At 44.7% G+C, this 21061-nt stretch overlaps 1 protein-coding gene across 1 annotated transcript; it reads left to right on the top strand.

The window, feature by feature from the left end:
* Positions 1-2144: 2144 nt before the first annotated feature.
* LOC145361612 (16 kDa beta-galactoside-binding lectin-like) lies at positions 2145-20785 on the top strand. The gene is made up of 4 exons (XM_080217471.1): positions 2145-2257; positions 9116-9195; positions 12153-12324; positions 19556-20785. The coding sequence occupies exons 1-4, from the start codon at positions 2249-2251 to the stop codon at positions 19697-19699; spliced, it is 405 nt and encodes a 134-aa protein (XP_080073597.1). The 5' UTR covers positions 2145-2248; the 3' UTR covers positions 19700-20785.
* The last annotated feature ends 276 nt before the right edge of the window (positions 20786-21061 follow it).

Genomic DNA, 21061 nt, shown 5'->3' with positions numbered 1-21061 from the left:
CACCAGGTTAAAGTCCAACCAGTTTATTTGACAGTAATCCCACAAGCTTTTGGAAACGGTGTCCCTTCGTCAGGTGTGTCACCATCACAGAAAGCTACTTTAGTTTTTTTTACTAGTGTCACAAGTAGGCTGATATTAACACTGCAGTGAAGCTACTGTGAAAATCACCCAGTCCCTGCTTGAGCATGCCTGTGTAGAGTTTGCATGTTCTCCCTGTGTCTGTGTGGGTTTCCTTCGTCAGGTGTGTGGAAGGAACACCGTTTCCGAAAGCTTGTGGGATTACTATCAAATAAACTGGTCGGACTTTAACCTGGTGCTGTGAGACTTCTTACTGTGTTTACCCCAGTTCAACGCTGGCATCTCTACTTCAATGTTCTGACCAATGAAACCAAGCATGCCAAATGCCTTCTTCACCACTCTGTCCACTCTCTTTGCTTTATTAGTTTATTTTTAAATTAACTCCCTGCGCTTTTATACTCGACTGGATCCTGTGTTTTGAGCCCTCAGTATCTGCCATAAGCCTCCCTTTCTTCTCTTCTTTATTTATCAGCATCTCAAGTAGGTGGGGTGGCACAGTGGTTAGCACTGCTGCCTCACGGTTCCAAGGATTCAGGTTCAATTCCCGGCTCGGGTCACTGTTTGTGTGGAGTCTGCACATTCTCTCCATTTCTGCATATGTTTCCCCTGGGTGCTCCGGTTTCCTCCCACAGTCCGAAAGACGTGCGGTTTAGGTGCACTGGCCCTGCTAAATTCTCCCTCGGTGAACCCGAACAGGTGCTGGACTGCAGTGACTCAGAGATTTTCACAGTAACTTCATTGCGGTGTTAGTGTAAGTCTACTTGTGACACTAATAAATAAACTTTACATTAACACTGCAATGAAGTTACTTTGAAAATCCCCTCCTTGCCACATTCCTGCGCCTGTTTGGGTACACGGAGGGAGAATTTAGCACACCCAATACGCCCTAACCAGCACGTCTTTTGGGCTGTGGGAGGAAAGCCACGCAGACACAGGGAGAACATGCAAACTCCACACAGACATGCTCCAGCAGGGACCGGGTGATTTTTGCAGTAGCTTCATTGCAGTGTTAATATCAGCCTACTTGTGACACTAATAAAAAAAACTAAAGCAGCTTTCTGTGGGAGTGAATTCCACACATCCACCACTCTCTGGGTGAAGAAATTTCTCCTCACCTCAGTCCTAAAAAGTTAACCCCTTATCCTCAAACTATGACCCCTAGTTCTGGACTCCCCCACCATCTGGAACATTCTTTCTGAATCTATCCTCTCTAAACCTGGTAGAATTCTATAAGTTTCTATGAGATCCTCTCTCATTCTTGTAAACTCCAGTGAATATAATCCCAGCTGACTTAGTCTCTCCTCATATGACGGACCAGCCATCCCAGGAATCAGCCTGGTAAACCTTTGCTGTACTCCCTCCACAGCAAGGACATCCTTCCTCAGATAAGGATACGTTATCCTTCCTCAGAAAAGGGATGGCACAATGGTTAGCACTGCTGCCTCACAGTGCCAGGGACACGGGTTTCAATTGCTGACTTGGCTGATTGTCCATGTGGAGTCTGTACGTTCTCCCCATGTCTGCGTGGGTTTCCTCCAGTTGCTCCGGTTTCCACCCACAGTCCAAAAAATGTGCACTTTAGGTTGATTGGCCATGCTAACTTGCTCCTTAGTGTCAGGGGGATTAGAGGGGTAAATATGTGGGGAGATGGAGATAGGGAGTGGATGGGATTGTTGCCAGTGCAGAGTCAATGGGCTGAATGGCCTCCTTCTGCACTGTCGGGCTTCTATGATTCTACAAACTGCATACAGTACTCCAGGTGTGGCCTTACCAACACATTGTACACTGGCAGTATAAAGACATAAAGCCATCCATTTCGGAGCCAGAAATTAAAATAATTTGATGGATTAACTTTCAGAATCCATCAAATTATTCACCACACACACCATTTATGAACCAATCCTTCCCCATCTGTTTCAGCACAGCCCAATTGCAATAGCAGTTCTTTGATTGGATGGACTGAAGTGCCTGGCACCTGATTGGGTTGTTACTTCAGATGATGGGCATGGGGAGTAAGCACTGTGATTGGACCACCGTAAGTGTCAGTCAGGGGTCAGCTGATGAGTGTCCTGTTGATAGAGGGGCTGTGGTTGGATCAGTTGCTTAGTGTGTCTGGTTAGGAAGCTGTTTGCAATTTGTTACTAAAGAGAGAAACTGCAAGCAGCCGGCAATGAAAACTGTGAGTATAAAACTAGCACTGACTTATAGCTTCAGTTGGAATTGTCTCAAACAGATGTTAGTGGTGGTTGATTTAAAACTGAGTGTGTCTCTCTCATCAGGGCCTTTGGATGAAGATTTCAGGGTTTTGCTTTGTTTAATAGCTGGCCTCCTGTAACAAAAAGAGGAAGAAAATAGTCAATATTAAGTAGAATTTCTTAAAATTTTTAAAACTTTTTTTTTATTCCATCCTTAATAAAGTCAATGTCCAGTAGGCTAGTCAAGCCTGAATACATTCATAGCTTTTTCCAAAACAAAATTAAACAGCATCCTATTTTTAAGCTTCTCCTCCCCACTCCCCTTTGCTGGCAAAATAATGCATTACAACCACTCTGCACCCCCCCCCCCCCCCCCCTTGCAACCTTGAGCTTGATTTTTAGCCAAGGGGTCCAGTAGTAATCACAGAATTCCACTAATGACAAATGGTTAGTTGACCTCAGGGCTTGAATGGTTGGAAGAATTTATTCAACTCCCTCATTGCACAATCCAGTGCAGGAGGAGGCCATTTGGCTTGTTGACATTGGTACTTGATGGCTTGAGTTATAAGGAGAGGCTGGATAGACTGACTTTTTTTCCCCCTCTGGAGTGTAGGAGGCTGAGGGGTGATCTTTATAGAGCTCTATAAAATAATGAGGGACATATAGCTAAATAGCCAATATCTCTTCCCAAATGTTGGTTGCAGGGGGGAGGTCTAAAACTAGAGGGCATAGGTTTAAGGTGAAGGGGTGGGGTGGGGGGGGGGGTGGTGGAATGAGACAAAAGGGTCCAGAGGGACAATTCTTTCCACCACAGGATGGTGAGTGTCTGGAACCAGCTGCTAGAGGTGGTTGCAACTTTGTCTTTTAAAAAGCACTGAGATGGTTCTATGGGTTGTGGGCAATTAGGAGGAGCTTAGTGATTTAAAAACTGGGTGGTGTTGACAAGTTGGGCTGAAGAGGCTGTTTCCATGCTGTAAACCATTGAGTCTCTGGAGCAGCTTACCCAGGCCAGCCCCATGCATTTACCCCACTAATGCCCCCTAACCTGCACATCTTTGGACCATGGGAGGATACTGGAGGAAACCGATGGAGGCATTAGGAGAATGGTGACTGTGTGAGGTTTTTAGAAGTTGGAATTGAACTTGGGGGGGGGGGGGGGTGGGGAGGACCCCTGGTGCTAATGAAGCAGCAATGCTAACCACTACTGTTGCTAGGGGGATAGAAGAGTTGAGGGTGAAAACTGCAATTTAATAGTGTGGTCTGTTTAAAATTCAGCTTTATTCTGCATGTAGCTGTGTCTAGAAAACATCCTGCTCAAGGGGGTTGTGAAAGCAAGTTATGACTTATTTACTTTAGCTAATATGCTTATACCAGAAGTTCTCCTGGGATAGGGCTGTGTGATGTGGTTTGTATATGGAGAGGGAGAGAATTCTTTGCAAAAATTAAAACTTTGCAGTTCTAGCTGGGAGTCTGCTGAAGAAGCTTTCAGAGAACAGCTTTTTAGAACAAAGCAAGTCTAGCAAGTACACCTAGGGTTGCTAACTATATTTAAAGTGCCATTAAAGTCTGAGAGGAATGTTGCTTATTTGGAACTGAAATTGACTTGAGCTGGAAAGTTATTCCCTTTTTTCATTTTTAAAACTTGTTAATAGTTGCACTGTTTGCTGCATTTGTACTTGAATGTTAACTTGTTTTGGAATTTGTCCTGGAGTGAAGCAAGCCTATTCTTGGTGGGGTCTAGTCTGGCTTCCTAGTTAGTTTATTTTATTAATGTCACAAGTAGACTTTCATTAACACTGCAATGAAGTTATTGTGACAAATCCCTGAATGTAATTTGGGATTCTGGTCTGGGACCCCAACAGCCTTAAGTCAAGGCTTGTGGATCCCTGAGTGTTTGAGAGAACCTGTAATCCTAACCTAATCAAGCACATCTGTAAAGATTTTGATATAACAATCATATTTTACAGCTTATTAATCTCATCAGTTCTCTAAATAGACCTGAACTTCTTACAGAAACTCTGCTACATCTGAAAATGCTTCATAAAAATCTCATTCTCAGGACATCTGTTGGAGATTCTCTTTTTTTAAACTTCCATTTCTGTAGCAACCTTTAGCACATCTGAGTGCTTCACAAGCAATCAAGTACTTTTGGAAGTGTGGTAATCTGATCCTTTGTGCACAGCAAGCTCACACAATAGAAATGAGAACCTGTTTTTAATAATGTTGGTCGTGAGGGAAAAGTATTGACCAAGACTCTTGCACTAATTCAGAATAATGTCATGGTGTTGCAGAGTAGGTAGATGTCTGGTTTAACTTGCTGCATTGGCACAGGAAATAGATGGTATTGTGACGTTCAAAACATGGGCACAGATCAGCCACTATCTTACTGGATTACACAAAGGCTTGAGCGGCCAAATGTTCTACTTGTATTGTGTGCCCATATGTAAATATTGAACCAGTCAAATTGGTAACTCCTTTGCTTTAGGAACCATGTCAATGAGGATGATGTGGAAATGGTCGAGAGCTTCAAGTTTCCAGGTGTTCAGATCACCAACAATCTGTCCTGGTCTTTCCTGCCTCTCCACATTTCCCCACCATTGCTTTCCTCCTCCACCACCACTGCACCCCCCCCCCCCCAAAAAAAAACCCCTTCATGCTAACAATATAATTAAGAAAGCCCACCTACACCTTCTTTCTCAGAAGACTAAGGAAATTTGGCATATCAGCTATGACTCTCTCCAACCTTTACAAGTACACCATAGAAAGAATGCTTTCTAGTTTTATCATAACTTGATGTGGCTCCTGATCTGTCCAAGATTGCAAAAAGTACTGTGAAGTAAGCCCAATCCATCATGCAAACCAGCTCCCAGCCATTGACTCTGACACTTCCTGCTATCTTGGCAAAGCAGCCTGTGTAATTAAGGGCTCCATGCATCCCAGACATTCTCTCTTCCAACTTCTTCCTTTGGGGGAGGGAAAAGAAGTGAGGTCACATACTGACAAACTCAGAACAGCTTCTTCCCTGCTGCTGCCATAGACTTTTGAATGGATCAATCCTGCATTAAGTTGATCTTTCTCTACACCCTAGCTATGACTGTAACACTACATTCTGCACTCTCTCCTTTCCTTCTCCATGAATGGTGTGCTTTGTCTGTATAGCACGCAAGAAACAATACTTCTCATGATTCTAATATGTGACAATAATAAATCGCGTCTTTAACCTCATCTGTTTTTAGTTAGTGATGAGTCCAAAGCTATGTGGGTTAGATTGATTGGCCATGCTAACATTTATACCCTTAGTGTTCAGGGGATTAGCAGGATAATAGGGTTATGTGGATAGGGTCTGGGTGGTATTGTCAGTGCAGGCTTGATGGGCTGAATGGCCTCCTGCACTGTAGGGATTCTGATCTCAAACATTCCTGAGATGCATGGCCTTGAGTTTAGGGTACTCTAAAACCAATTCTACCCTTTTTTATTTGTACAAGGTAGAAATGATCAAGTTAATTCATTTTCCTCCCCAGTCCATCCTCCAACATTTAATAGCCTATACAGAGCTTGAGTTTCTATAATATGCACTTATGAACCTTTTGATCCTAGGTTTTACCCATCAAACCCAAGTTGTGGGGGAGACAGTGGATTGTAGCAGGAGTTTTGTTGTGCGTATAGCAAATGTTTTTGTGACTGGAAAGAGGTTCTCCCAGTTTATGGAATCTTGACAGTGCAGAAAGAGGCCATTTGGCCCATTGAACCTGCACTGACCACAATCCCACATGGATCCTAACCCCATGTTTGTCCTACTAATCCCCTTGATATTATGGGCCAATTTAGCATGGTCAATCCACCTAACTCTCAGATCTTTAGACTGTGGGAGGTACCTGGAGGAAACCCACAGACCTGGGGTGAATGCTACACAGTGACTTGAGGTCAGAATTGAACCTAGCTCCCTGGCACTGAGGCAGCAGCACTAACTGTTGTGCCACCCCAGTTAGGGGAAAACCTGCCATGGATTAGCTTCATTGCTATACTTCCATTGCTGCTTCCTCCAACTCTCTTCCAAAGAATTGGGTTACCACACTTGCTGCTGCCCCCCCCCCCCCCCCTCCCCTTGCCCACTAAAAGGTTGAGATCTTTGATCATTGACTTTTTCTATCTGCAATGGAACCAATTATGGCATTTCTCTTAAACCAGTTGAAGAATCTGGTAGCTAATACTAACACAAACCTGCTTGTTGCTGCAAACATTATCTCTCTCCTCAATGTCTTTGTACAGCTGGTAACAAATGGTAGCTGGTAAGAGCTTTATTATTGAAGAGGCTTTTGTTGCCTGCTAGAAAATTCCTTTACAATGTTTGAATGAGAAAACGTCAGCCTTTTTGACCTGTACTCTGAATGCAGTGGATAATGTACAACAAGCTGGGCAAAGTGGATTTAATCTGTAACGTTCTGACCCAAAGCTTGCCAAGCCTGACTGAATAAGCCTGGAGTGTGTTTGAGGAAATTAGCCTGATCCGAATGCAAATTTCCATGTGTTTACTCTAATTTCTGATGCCCTTCAAAACAGATGAGACATTTAGAGTCTCTTATTTTTGTACTAGTTAAGTGACAATTTTTAACTCTGCTTTCCCCCCCTTGCCACATCTGGGGAGGGGTCTGGAGAGAATGGTGTGGGGAAACTAAGCTATCTGGGTCTATGAGGTATCCCCCCATATAAGCAAACGTTTGCCATTCATGGCAAATAAAGCTCTAACCACTGAGCATTCAGACATAGTGGTTAGCAATGCTGCCTCAGGGACCTGGGTTCGATTCCTGGCCTTGGCTCACTCTGGAGTCTTCCTGTGCCTGCATGAGTTTCCTCTGGTTTCCTCCCACAGTCTGAAAGATGTGCTGGTTAGTGCTGTCCATGCTGAATTCTCCCTCCATGTAACCAAACAGGTGCCAGAGTGTGGTGACTAGGGGATTTTCACAAACTTCATTGCAGTTTTTATTCTCTTTGTGGGATGTGGGCATTGCTGGCTGGGCCAGCATTTATTGCCCATCCCTAGTTGCCCAAGGGCAGTTGAGTGTTGACCACTTTGCTGTGGTTTTGAAGTCACATATAGACCAGACTAGGTAAGCACAGCAGATTTCCTTCCCTAAATGGGCATTAGTGAATCAGATGGGTTCACCCCCCCCCACTGGTTTCATGGTCATCAGTAAATTCTTAATTCCAGATGTTTTTATTGAATTCAAATTCCACCATCTGCTGTGGTGGGATTCGAACCTGGGTCCCCCTAGAGTGTTAACTGAGTTTCCAGATTAATAGTCAAGTGATAATGCCACTGGGCCATCGTCTCTCCTAATGTTAATGCAAGCCTGCTTGTAACACTAACTAGGGATGGACAATAAATGCTGGTCAGAGAAAGCAGATGAAGCTGAGATTCCTTGAATGTATGCTTCTTGAGCTGATGGCTTCATCACACTGACATTGTCTGGGAATGGGGAAATCATGTGACTTCCAGAGTTAAAGTCAAGCTTGGGTAAATTGTAATTATCCAGATGGAGAATGATCTAAACTGTCCTGCAAGTGAAAAAATGTTTTTGTCTGAAGTGTTTGTAAGAAGTTGGATCTTTCTGTGCAGACTGTCCAATAATTTGGTTGGTAAGACTCTCCCACCCAACCACCCCCTCTTGTGATATTCATGGCTGCTTTGTTTTGCATTCACTTGCACCAACCTTCAACCAGTTGCACCTTGATTTTTAGTGTACAGGATCTAACTGGAGCTCGAGTGATCTATGCTCCTGATGTTGGGCAGCTTGACTTTGCATGTAACTGAGAATTGGTATCAGGAAAATGTGACAAACCTGATTATCACATGTATTAGCATAGTGAAAAGTATTGTTTCTTGCATGCTGTACAGACAAAGCATACCGTTTGTAGAGAAGGAGAGGGTGCAGAATGTAGTGTTGAGCCCTAGCTAGGGTGTAGGGAAAGATCAACTTAATGTGAGGTAGGTCCAATTGAAAGGCTGGCAGCCTTGAAGAAGCTGTTCTTGAGTTTATTGGTACATAATCTCAGACTTTTTTATCTTTTCCCAATAAAAGTGGCAGAGGGGGCGGTCCTTGATTATGCTGGCTGCTTTGGGAAGGCAGTGGGAAGTGTAGACAGTCATTGGATGAGAGGTTGGTTTGTGAGATGGATTGGGCTTCATTCATGACCCTTGTCTTGGGCAGAGCAGGAGCTATAGCATTAGTATGGAGGGACCAGCATTCTTTCTGATTTGTATCACAGCTTGGTATGGGCTCCTGCACTGCCCAAGACTGCAAGGAACTACAAAAGGTTGTGAATGTCAACCAATCTGTTAAGCAAACCAGCCTCCCATCCATTGACTCTGTCTACACTTCCCACTGCCTCGGGAAAGCAGCCAACATAATCAAGGACCCCATGCACCCTGGACATTCTTTCTTCTGAGAAAAAGATACAAAAGTCTGAGGTCGCGTGCCAACCGACTCAAGAACAGCTTCCTTGCTGCTGTCAGACTTTTGAATGGACTTGCCTTGCATTAAATTGATCTGTCTACACCCTAGCTATGACTGTAACACTACATTCTGCACTGTCTCCTTTCCTTCTCTATGAACAGTATACTTTGCATAGTGCGCATGAACTACTTTGCTCCGTATTAATACATTGACAATAATCAAACAGTGCTTGGGTATCATTAACTACTTTCCCTGGGATGGAATGCTTTTTAGAGTTGAAGAATTGGTTTTGTACCATCCTGCCCAACAGTTTTTAAGGATTGTTTAACTTGAATATGCCTTCATGGAAATGACTTGTCTTAATATCCAGTTTTCCTGTCCTGATAGATTCTGGAAGTATTTGATGTCGACATGAAAATTGGTGATACTGTCAAAATCAAAGTTTTTATTGAACCTGAGGCCTACAGGTAATGTGAATTCAATGCTGCTTTAACTCTTGGTTGTTTTGTCTTCTAGTCTCTGGACTCTAACCCAACAGTGCTTGCTAATTCTATTTGCAGAAATCTGGTCTTTTGTACATTTTCCAACCTCACCGGTGATGTCAGACTGTCAAATTATACATATCCCTCCTTAAATCTCTCGTTCCAAAGGTGCTACTTTGCCCAAGCTTTCCATCAGTTGTCTTTGCATCATTGACTTGGTGTCACGTTTTGCCTCATTGGATCCATGGCTAATTAAGCTGCACACTTTGTCAAACAGTACATTCCCAAAATCCCTGGTTAAGGGCAGGAATTTGAGTTGCCTCTCTTACTGGAAACAGTTGAAGGGCTCTAATAGTTCTTGGACCTGTGTGTAAGGTACCCCTGGGGCAGTTGGTGTAATGGACTGTGCCTTAAATGTTTCTTGTGTAGGATTTATTTTAGCAGTAGTTTATTAACCAGTGCCACTTTCTGTACACTGTTACTACTTTTGAATAGACCAAGATGGCACTGGTAGGGAGTTTAAATTTTAACTTCTGTTTTATTGAACAGAACTTAAAATTAAATCATTACAAATGTGAAAAGAAGCTAGAGAGACTGGCTTTTCCTGCCAATTCCCTTTACTGATCTTGAATACAGGTGGCATGGTAGTGCAGTGGTTAGCACTGTTGCCTCAGTGCCAGGGACCCAGGTTCAATTCCTGGTTGTGTGTAGTCTGCATTTTCTCCCTATGTCTGTGGGTTTCCTTCAGGTGCTCTGGATTCCTCCCACAGTCTGAAAGACGTGCTGGTTAGGTGCATTGACCCAAACAGGTGGTGGATTGTAGCAACCAGGGGAATTTCACAATAACTTATTTGCAGTGTTAATGTAAGCCTTACCTGTAACTAATAAAAAAACTTTCAACAGAGCTGACACTACAATATTTTTGTTATTGAAATGGTTTTGCATATGCTGTCTCTAACTTGGAGAGGCAGGCCTTGCAGGTATTGTTTTACAAAAAGCCTTTCAAGAACATGGTCCATTTTGAGCTAACTCAGCATGCTGTCTGAGTTTTAAAATGTAGTCAAGCAGTTAGTTAACCCCCTACGGTCTAGCATGTAAATGTGATTGCATAGGCAGAAATACGGGCAGCACGCTAGCACAGTGGTTAGCACTGCTGCGTCACAGCTCCAGGGACCTGGGTTCAATTCCTGGCTTGGGTCACTGTCTGTGTGGAGTTTGCACATTCTCCTTGTGTTTGTGTGGGTTTCCTCTGGGTGCTCTGTTTCCTCCCACAGTCCAAAGATGTGAGTTAGGTTGATTGGCCATGCTTTTTAAAAAAAAAAAAAGCCCCTTAGTGTCCTGAGGAGTATGTTAGAGGGATTAGTGAATTAAAATATGTGGGGGTAGGGCCTGGGTGGGATTGTGGTTGGTGCAGGCTCAATGGGCCAAATGGCTTCTTTCTGCACTGTAGGGTTTCTATGATCTTAAAATGAACTCTTTGCATAGACTGAAGCAAATCATGCACAGGATTGTTCAACAGTCTGCAACCAGCAGCCCCTGTTACTGCAGCAAGATAATTGATCTTAACTGCTTACATATGTTTTGATCTGGATTAGTGTAGTTCCTGTTGATGTTTAGTGTAGGGACTGATTGGTAGACAAGAAAAAAATCATATGGCCTAGAATTGCTCAGTCACATGGATAAATCTGTTCCATTGGTATTAAAATTGTCAAAGTGCCTGTTTGGATTTGGAGACTGGGATTTGCTAGGAAATGTCCTTCTCTAGGGGCTGCTGTGGAGTCAGAGGATGGCTGAGGGGTTAAAAAGCTAAAAATCTAGCATTCACATGAGCTGAAATGTAAGTGGTTTTTTTGTGCTAACATTCTGCAGAGGGATTTGTCTAGGGGGATTTTGATTACATTAGAACTATGGAGATAGCTTTTATACCTTGTCATGTTAAATATTTCAATTGCTTAGTGATTGTTGATAAAAGCTCCCTAGTGGGTCAATAGAATCATACCTGGAGTGAAACACTCTATGCTCAAACTAATACCAAAATCCCAAAAAGGTTGGGGTCCTAATATACCTTGGAGTTTCTGATCTGGCTAGTGTATCTTGGGATCCTAATACTTGGCAGCAATTCTAGGAAAGAAAGAATATTTCATAGTGGTATTTTGGTGGGATAGAATGGTATGCTGCATACTCAACTAGCCCACAAACAGCCTCAAGGGTTGATTGTAGAACTCTTGCATTATGGGTGGTTTAGTGATGGGATTGGGGCCTGTGTTAAATGTAACATTAAAGTTTATTAGTGTCACAAGTAGGCTTACATTAACACTGCAATGAAGTTACTGTGAAAATCCCCTAGTCGCTGCACTCTGCCACCTGTTTGAGGGAAAATTTAGCACGGCCAATGCACCCTAACCAACATGTCTTTTGCACTGCATTTTGCTTGTGTGATTGGTGTGTGGATAAAGCTTGCATTTTATATAATTGATTTCCTACCCTGGGGCCTTGAATGCAGTTAGTCAATGAAATGCACAATAGTTCAAAGTGTAGTTGGGTAAAAGGTGACTTTTTGCTTCCAGCTAGTCAATATTGGATTCTCCAGTAGTGAATATGTAACTAGTGGTTTAATGTAGTTGGCTCTGAACTGTTCTCTGCAATGGCCTTGTGACACTTGATAGAAACAAAGAATCCCTATAGTGGAGGTCATTCAGCCCATCAAATCTGCACTGACCACAATCCCATCCAGCTCATAGCCCCCATATTAACCTCCCCTAGTTCCCCAGCACTAAGTGGCAATTTAGCACAGCTAAACAACCTGACTCATCCATCTTTGTAACCAGGGCTGCTAGAGGTGGACAGTCAAGACCAGCCTTGCCCATGTTGGGTGAATAGTTTATCACTTCTGGAAGATTTTTGAACAGTCTGGTATATGGAACTCTTTGGTTTTTTGGCAGGTTTGCGATTAACCTTGGGAAAGATAACTTTGAGTTGGCGTTACATCTCAACCCTCGGTTTGACGATGATGAAAATGGCCAAGTGATTGTTCTTAACAGTAAAGAAGATGGTGAGTGGTACACGGAGCAGAGGGAGGACAGCATCCTGTTTGAGAAAGGTGAATATTGTAAGGTGAGTAGAGAGGAGGTCATCTGAGACCTACTTCCCCTGTAGTTGATTTTTGAGGAGGAAACCTGCTTCAAGATTTGTCATCCTAGTGAGTTGGCATTTGAACCTGGTGGCACTGCCCTGGATTTGCTCCCTTCTGGAGGGAGGTGAGGGTATGAAGTATTTGAGGATTCAAGTTCCTTGCCAAAGGAGTGCAGTGTGGTGATCTTCAGCTTGTTGCCAATGCCAGCAGTACCCTTTTTTTGCTGTAGGTCCATGTTGACTAGACAACACAGCTGTCCCAATATGGCAGGTCAATGTATCACCCCTCCCCTCCCAACCCCCCTGCTGAACATATCTGACCAGCTCCTGTGTAAGCTGCTCAAGAGGTGACCTGTTAGCAGAGCCAGTATTCCCTTTTGAGTATACTGATCTGAGGGGAAAATTGTATTGAGACCTTGGAGCATTGAAATATCAGTCAGTTCTATCCCCTGTTGTGGCGAGAAGGCAAAGGGAGCAATTGAAACCAGTCCATTTGGGAGTGATGTCAGGAAGCACTTGCACTCCAGCATGGTGGCACAGTGCTGAGCACTGCTGTTGTCAGCACTAGGGACTGGATTTGATTCCCAGCTTGGGTCGCTGTCAATGTGGAGTCTGGACATTCTACCCGTGTCTACATGGCTTTCCTCCCACAGTCCAAAGATGTGTGGGTTAGGTAGAGTAGCCATGCTAAATTGCCCCTGGCACCAAGGGGATTAGCAAAGTAAATGAGGTTAGAGGGTGGGATTGTTGTCCAGTGCAGGCTTGATGGGCCAAATAGCCTTCTGCAGTGTAGGGGTGCTGTGCTCTGGAACTTGTTCCTATCACTTTGCCCAATCCAGCCCATATGCTGCAGTGGTTGAGTTTGTTTTGAGATATTGCCTGTGAAGAAATTGGACTGTGCTTGAAGCCAGGACATCCTTTTGCATTATTGAATAGCTTGCCATGCAGAGGCAGTGATGCAACTCAAACCTCCCAGCTCATTTTAATCCTTGCACTTGCCCACTGTGTGCTATTGGTGCTACTTAGCTGTAATAAAATGCTTCCTTCCTTGCAAAGGATTTTTGTTTTTTGCCCACTCCCTGATGAGGGGCCAATTTCTATTTGCTCCCAATGTAATCCTTGAGAAATTAAATTGGCATTCATCAAATGTAATGCTTTAAACTGTCTGGAGCTGCAATGGACTTTACCTTGGAAAGTCTCATACCATCTGCCTTGTATTTGTATTCTCATTAATGCAAGCTTTAACTGCTTCTCTTTTCTGGACATGGGCAGCACAGCTGCTTCAGTGCCAGGAACCCAGGTTCAAATCGCAGCTTGGGTCACTGTCTGTGTCTGTGTGGATTACCTCCAAGTGCTCTGGTTTCCTTCCACAGTCCAAAGGTATGCTGTTAGGTGGATTGGCCATGCTAAATTGCCCCTTTGGTGTCAGGGGGACTAGCTAGGGTAAATGCATGGAGTTATGGGATAGGGCCTGGGTGGAATTGTGGTTGGTGTAGACTTGATGGGCTGAATGGCCACCTCCTGCATTACAAGATTCTGTTTTGTGCTGCTTCTGGGGTGGAACAGTGGTTAGCACTGGAGGAAGAGAACAAGAGAAAAATTACAGCACAGGATCAGGCCCTTCAGCCCTCAAGCCTGTACTAACCATGCTGCCCAACTAATTTCTTTAATTGGATTTTGTGACTTCTCACCAATGTTCCTTTTCTTCACTGCCCTCCTAAAGGCAGTGAACCATCTGTCCTCAAGTGCCTCATCCAAGTTTCCAAACCTTCATCTTGCATAACCAGGCCGCGAACATCAGCCAGTTATTTGTGGTCGGTCACCATCAAGGCCTGAGTTCATTCGACAGCCCCGGGTTCCAGCAGGGAGTCACTGATTAGCAGTTAACAATGGCAGTTCTGAGCAAACTTCCCCTGCTCTGGGAATGCTGAGGTTTGAACAAAGAACATCACAGCACAAGAACAGGCCCTTCAGCCCTCCAAACCTGCACCAAGCATGCTGCCCCATCTGAACTAAAACCCCCTACCCTTACAGGGACCATATCCCTCTATTCACATCCTAGTCATGTCTTTCGTCAAGACGTCCCTTGAAGCTCACTATCAAACCTGCTTCAGCTGCCTCTCCCTGTCAGTGAGTTCCAGGCACCCACCACCCTCTGGGTGGGGGTGGGGGTGGTGGTATGTAAATCTTGCCTTCTACACCTCTTTAATCCTTGCATCTTAAACCTATGCCCCCTAGTAATTGACTCTTGCACTCTGTCCATGCCTCTCGTAATCTTGTAGACTTCTATCAGGTTGCCTGTCAACCTCTATTGTTCTAGTGAGAACAAACCAAGTTTCTCCAACCTCTCCTCATAGTTAATGCCCTCCGTACCAGGGCAACATCCTGGTAAATCCTTTCTGTACCCTCAAAGGTGGTGAATCCAATCCATCATGGGGGAAGGGTTGCTTCATGTTCAGTGGAGTTTGCAATGACTGAATAATTCCTCTCCCCTTGGTATGGTGAAACCTTGTGAGAATGCCCACATTCTTCACTTTGATTTTTGTGGGTGGCACAGTTGGCACTGCCTTACAGCACCAGGGACCAGGGTTGGACTCCCAGCTTGGGTTGGTATGTGAAGTCTGGGTGCTGCAGTTTCCTCTTGCACTCCAAAGATATGCAGGTTTAGGTGGATTGGCTGTGCTAAATTGCCCCTTGGTGTTAGGGGGAGGTGGGTGGTGGTGTTAGTGGGGATAGGGCCTGGATGGGATTGTGGTCAGTGCAGACTCGATGGGCCAAATGATTTTCTTGCTGTAGAGATTCTATGCCTGGCTCCCTTTAAAACTTGCCTCAGTTTTTTAGTTATCTATGCTAATTCTGACAGTTCTTGTCTGCAGCTGGAATTCTCTGGTGCTGCTCCAGGAGAATGGAGTTTTGACCAAGCCTCTCAGTCTCTCTTCTTGCTGGTGGTGTGAACAAGATCAGAACCCTGTCCATTTATTTAGTGGTCATAAGTAAGGCTTACAGTAACACTGCAATGGAGTTAACTGTGAAATCCCCTAGTTGCCGCACTCTGGTTTGGGTCAGTGCCCCGAATCAGCGTGTCCCCTCCACTGTGGGAGGAACCGGAAGGAAACGCGCACCAAGAGAATGTGCAAACTCCACACTGACTGGAGGTCAAGAATCAAACCCAGGTCCCTGGCATTGAGAGCGATGCAAACCATTGTCAGACAAGAACATAAATAGGAGCAGGAGTAGGCCAACTAGCCCTTCGAGCCTGCCCCGCCATTCAATAAGATCATGGCTGATCTGTCGTGTCTCAGTTCCACATTCCCACCCTCTCCCCATAACCCTTAATCCCCTCTCTTATCAAAAACCCATCAACCTGCGTCTTAAAGATATTTAGTGAGGCAGCCTCCACCACTTCAACGGGCAGAGAATTCCAGAGATTCACCACACTTTGAGTGAAGAAGTTCCTCCTCAACTCTGTTCTAAACCCCCCCCCCCCTATCTTGAGGCTGTGCCCCCTAGTCCTACTATCGTTTCTGAGCAGGAAGAGTCTCTCCACCTCTATCCTATCCATCCCATTTATCATCTTATATGTCTCAATGAGATCTCCCCTCATTCTTCTGAACTCTAACGAGTACAAACCTCATTTATTCAGCCTCTCCTCATAGCTCAACTCCGGCATCAGCCTAGTAAACCTCCTCTGCACTCCCTCCAAGGCCAAAATATCCTTGCCTAAGTACGGCGCCCAAAACTGCACACAGTACTCCAGCTGCGGCCTCACCAATGCCCTATACAGCCGCAGCAAGACATCCCTACTTTTATATTCAATCCCCCTCGCTATGAAGGCCAGCATCCCATTCGCCTTCCTGACCACCTGCTGCACCTGCAGGCTGGGTTTTTTGCGACTCATGTACAAGGACCCCGAGGTCCCTCTGCACTGTCGCCTGCTGCAGTTTTTCTCCACATAAGTAATAGTCCTTCCTACCATTATTCCTACCAAAGTGGACCACCTCGCACTTGCCAACATTAAATTCCATTTGCCATTTCCTGGCCCACAACCCAGAGGAACCCCATGTTCTACTTAGCAGCCCTTTCTCCTGGCTGGCCATGTTTATAATATAAAGGCTGGGAGATGTTTATCTGTACAAAATGGCTGTTTAGCACCTTTTGTCATCCTATGTGGCCATGCAACAAGCATTACTGGCTGTCATTGACATGACCTCCTTCAGAACTAGCTTCCATTTCAATGGTCTCCCATGTCCCTGGTCCCCAAGATGTTAATTTTCCATTTTTTTGTTTCTGTAGGCGAACTTGATGTTAATGCTGTGTTTTGGGGGCTAGATGGCAGTCTTTTCTAACATGTAACTTGTGTGGAGCTTAGCTTATAGTCACACACAGTTCCCTTAACTGTAAGCCTGCCCCTAGTGCAAGTAACTGGGTGTGTGCTGTTTGGAACCAGCAGCATTCCAGTTTATCTGTACCTGGCAGCATTGGGTTATCTGGGGCCTGTGGCAATGCTTCTGCCCCTGTCAGTGACTGATTTAGGACTAACTCTCATTACACCGGAGATATTTCTACACTGAAGTAAGTTGATTGGAGGATTTCCCCAGTGAGAGCAGGAACTGACCAGATTCTGATGTGAATAGTGGGGGTTCGTGTGGTGATTTGGGGTGACCAGCGAGACCTGGGATTGTCTGAGTTCCATCTCAGACCTGCCCAGTAGAATCTGAGCCAATTGCTCTCTGCTAACTCTTATTATTCAATGGTGTGTTTAAGAAATTGTCTAAAATATTCTTTCCCAACGTGGACCAAAGATGTGTGGGTTAGATGGATGGGCCTTGCTGATTTGCCCCTTAGTCCCCCTGACACTATCAGGGTAAATGGGGTAACAGGGATAGGACCTGCATGGATTGTGGTTGGTGCAAGTTTAATGGGCCAAATAGCCTCCTTCTGCACTGTAGGGATACTAATATAATATAAATATAATGTAAATGTTTACCCTCTTATGGGGCAATCTCAGAGGTCACAAGTATAGGTTGAGAAGCAGTAGACTTAAATCTGAGATGAGGTGGCATTGCCCCATAATGCAGTAGAGTCAGAATGGAAGTGATTCAATCATGCAGAAGGAGGCCATTCAGCCCATCAAGTCTGCACTGACCACATCCCTATTCCCATAACCCCACATTTTGCCCTCCTAATTCCACCCCCCCCCCCCCCAGATACTTGGCCATGCTAAATTGACCCAAACCAGCACATCTTTGGACTGTGGGAGAAAACCCACACAGACATGGGGAGAATGTGCAAACTCCTCACAGACAGTGACCGAAGGCTCGAATGGGACCCAGATCCCTGGTGCTGTGAGGCAGCAGTGCCAACCACGCTACTGAAAAGATCTTCTAATTTTGAAAAAAAGATAAGGGGATTGTAGGGAACGGGCAGGGAGGTGGATTTGAGACCAGGAAGAGATTTGATTGAATGGTGGCACAGGCTTGAAGGGCTAAATTGGCCTACTTCTCCTAATTCCTATAAACCCTCTTATTTTGCAATTCTTCTCTTGCATCTTTGCCTTTCAACCACAAAGAGAACTCTAGCTGTTTGAAACTGGGTCTTCCAGAGCTCCCTCTGTTTTTCTCTCCAGTCATTTAATAATCCATCTTTGAACCTGTATTCTTTAATCTCCCTTGGAAGGTGCTGCTGTTGAGTTTGGTTGTGGGTGGAGCAGGATAATTGGGCCCTCTGCATTAATTGTGGCACTAAGCTTTTTTTAAACAGCTTCTACAGTGACAGACATGGCTGATGTCAGGAAATTCATACATTAAAAAATGTTGCTGGGGTAAAGACACCAGACAGAACAAATGTTAACACTTGTCATGCACTGCTGTATACAAACTTATCCTCTCCAACATGACAGCATAGTGGTTAGCACTGCTGCCTCACAGCACAAGAGGCTTGGCTTCGGTTCCCCAGCATGGGTGACTGCCTGCAAACTCCACTCAGATGTTCTCCATGGGTTTCATCTGGGTGCTCTGGTTTCCTGCCACAGTCCAAAGATGTGCAGGTTAGGTTGATTGACTGTGCTAAATTTTCCCTTGGTGTCAGGAGGTTAGCAGAGTAAATGAGGTTATGGGGATAGGGCCTGGTTGGGATTGTGGTCGGTGCAGACTCAATGGGCTGAATGGCCTCCTTCTGCACTGTAGGGATTCTGACTTAATACAGATTTGTTGGGCTACATATCCCTGATTTTTTTTCCTAATCATAGGATCCTGACTGCAGGAGGAGGCCATTTGGACCATTTTTATTTTCTATAGAGTGGCACAGTGGTTAGCACTGCTGCCTCTCAGTGCCAGGGACCTGGGTTCAATTCCCAGCCTTGGTGCTGTGTGGAGTTTGCACTCTTTCACCATGTTTGCATGGGTTTTCTCAGTCCAAAGATGTGCTGATTAGGTGGATTGGCCATGCTAAATTGCCCCTTTATGCCCAAAGAATGGGGTGGGGAAGGGGGCAGTTAGCAGCATAAACACAAGGTTATGGGGGTGGGTCAGGGTGAGATGCTGTGGAGCTCCTGGAGGAAACCCTTGCAGACATGGGGAGAACATGCAGACCCAATGGGCTGAATGGGTTCCTCCTTGGGGCAGCCCAGTGGTTCACATTGCTGCCTCACAGTGCCAGGGACTTGGGTTCAACTCCTGGCTTGGGTCACACTGTCTGTGTGGAGCCTGCATGTTCTCATGTCTGTGGGGGTTTCCTCCCACAGTCCAAAAATGCATGGGTTAGGTTGATTTAGCTTTGCTAAATTGCCCTTTTAGTGTCAGGAGGGCAAATAGTATAATTCTAGTATAGAATTAGAGCCTAGGAGATTGTGAATGATATGGGCTGAATGGCCTCCTGCACTTTGATTTTTCTCCTGTCAAATTTGTTTGGACTCTGTAGTTAAAATCTTTAACCCTCAAGGGTTTTGGAGGAAGTCTAAGTGAAGGTGGCACATCTTTGCCATGCTGTATGGGATTCTAGGAAAAATTTAGCCAAGAGTGGGTGGGAATGTGGAACTTGCTACCAGTGTGGAGGGAAATAGCAGCGATGCATTTAACAGGAAGCTTAAGCTCTGCACTGGGGGAGAAAGGACTCTGCTGTTGGGGGTGTAAGATTTGAATGTGTTGGGTGGAACAGGGTGGTTTTGCACTGTCAAAGTTCTGTCACTGTTCCCTTCTCTTCTTTTTCCTGACAGTTTTGCATTACATTCCTTGAGGAGAAGTTTGAGATCAAGATGGCTGACTACGTTTTGGAATTCCCTAACCGGTCTTCCATGGATGTAATCACTTTCCTCTCTGTGCAGGGAGATGTTAGGGTGAAATCTCTGAAATTTGATTGACGTTTCCTTTAAGTGGGCCTTCATGGAAGAGTGCGGCTTGTGAGGGTGATAGAGAAGAAATTATCAACTGCAAATATTTTTGAACTATTTCAACAGGTGTTCCCAATGGGAGGGAGGATGTCAATTCTTTCATGTTTTGACCCCACTCCTCCCAGGCTATGGATAACAAGTTGCCTTTAATTCTCTCTCAGTCCTGACTCCCGTTTTTGTATGTACCTTTTGTAACCCAAGTTTGGACTTAACCATGTCTCTTAACAAATAATTAACTCACTCCCTCTATAGAAGGAAGTGCAGTTGTTGGAGACTTGTGTATCTCATGGGTAGAAATGACTAGACTATGACCTCTGTAATATCCCTTCAAACTGCGTTAACACCAGAGTAGTGTTTGTAAGAACGGATCTAAAATGAATGTTACAGAATTAACAGCACCACTACTCCACACCCACCCCCAAAATGAATTGCTAATCTGACATAGCTACCTCATTCTTGCCCCATGTGCTTGCTACTGCCCTCTTCCAGGGCAGGTAGACTAGTTGGACCTCACAAACAATGTTACGAAGTGGTGGGGGGTTAATGATGGTATCATCAGCTGAATTTGCCCACTGTTTACCTCGAGACTCACCTTTGAGGTTAAATGAGGTCCACTTGCAGGAATGGAATGGGCCTGTTATTTATATCTCTTGGTATTGATGCACTGGTCAGTTTCCACAATCGAAATGATATTTTCCTCATTTTGTCAATGTGACCTGAGGCAATTTCAACTCTGGATGAAATCATTAAAGAGATCAAAAAGAGTAAATCTATCTGTGATCTGTTCAGTTTGTTGCCATCTAATTGGATGCCCCAAGCACAAGGCAGATTGACTGACAGGTTCCTTTGGGAGTGAATCTCACCATTAATATATCCATTAAACACAACCTGTTGGGTGACTGATCACTTGATTTAACCAGAATCCCAACACTATTGCAGCAGTGGGATCCATCCTTTTGGATCCAGACATCCTGGGAGGGAGAGATCTATACACAAAGCTTCAATGAAATGTCACCGTGTCAGCTCGCATCACCCTGATAAGTTGTAAATAATAAAGTCGGCCATCCTGCCTTTGGAATCCCCATTCCTTCAGCTGTGTGAAAATTGCAATTTATCCACCAAATGCATTCAATCTTGAGGGTCCCTCTCAGGCTGAGCAACCACACAGGACATTCCAGGGCCCAGGGAGGAATCTTGCATTTGCATGAAGATTCTCTCTTTGCCAATACTTTTGCCTCTGAGCTTTGGAGTGGTGGGAGAGATGATGGCCTGTATTTTGTAAGCCAACAGTTCTTGGCTTGGTCCTGAGCCTGTGGTGAAGTTGGGAGGGGA

This window comes from Carcharhinus amblyrhynchos, chromosome 35 (assembly GCF_965287045.1).
Source record: "Carcharhinus amblyrhynchos chromosome 35, sCarAmb.v2.hapA, whole genome shotgun sequence".
NCBI classification, from domain to species: Eukaryota; Metazoa; Chordata; class Chondrichthyes; order Carcharhiniformes; family Carcharhinidae; genus Carcharhinus; species Carcharhinus amblyrhynchos.
The sequence above is the reverse complement of the archived record's forward strand: the minus strand, read 5'-3'. Positions and strand labels throughout refer to the sequence as shown.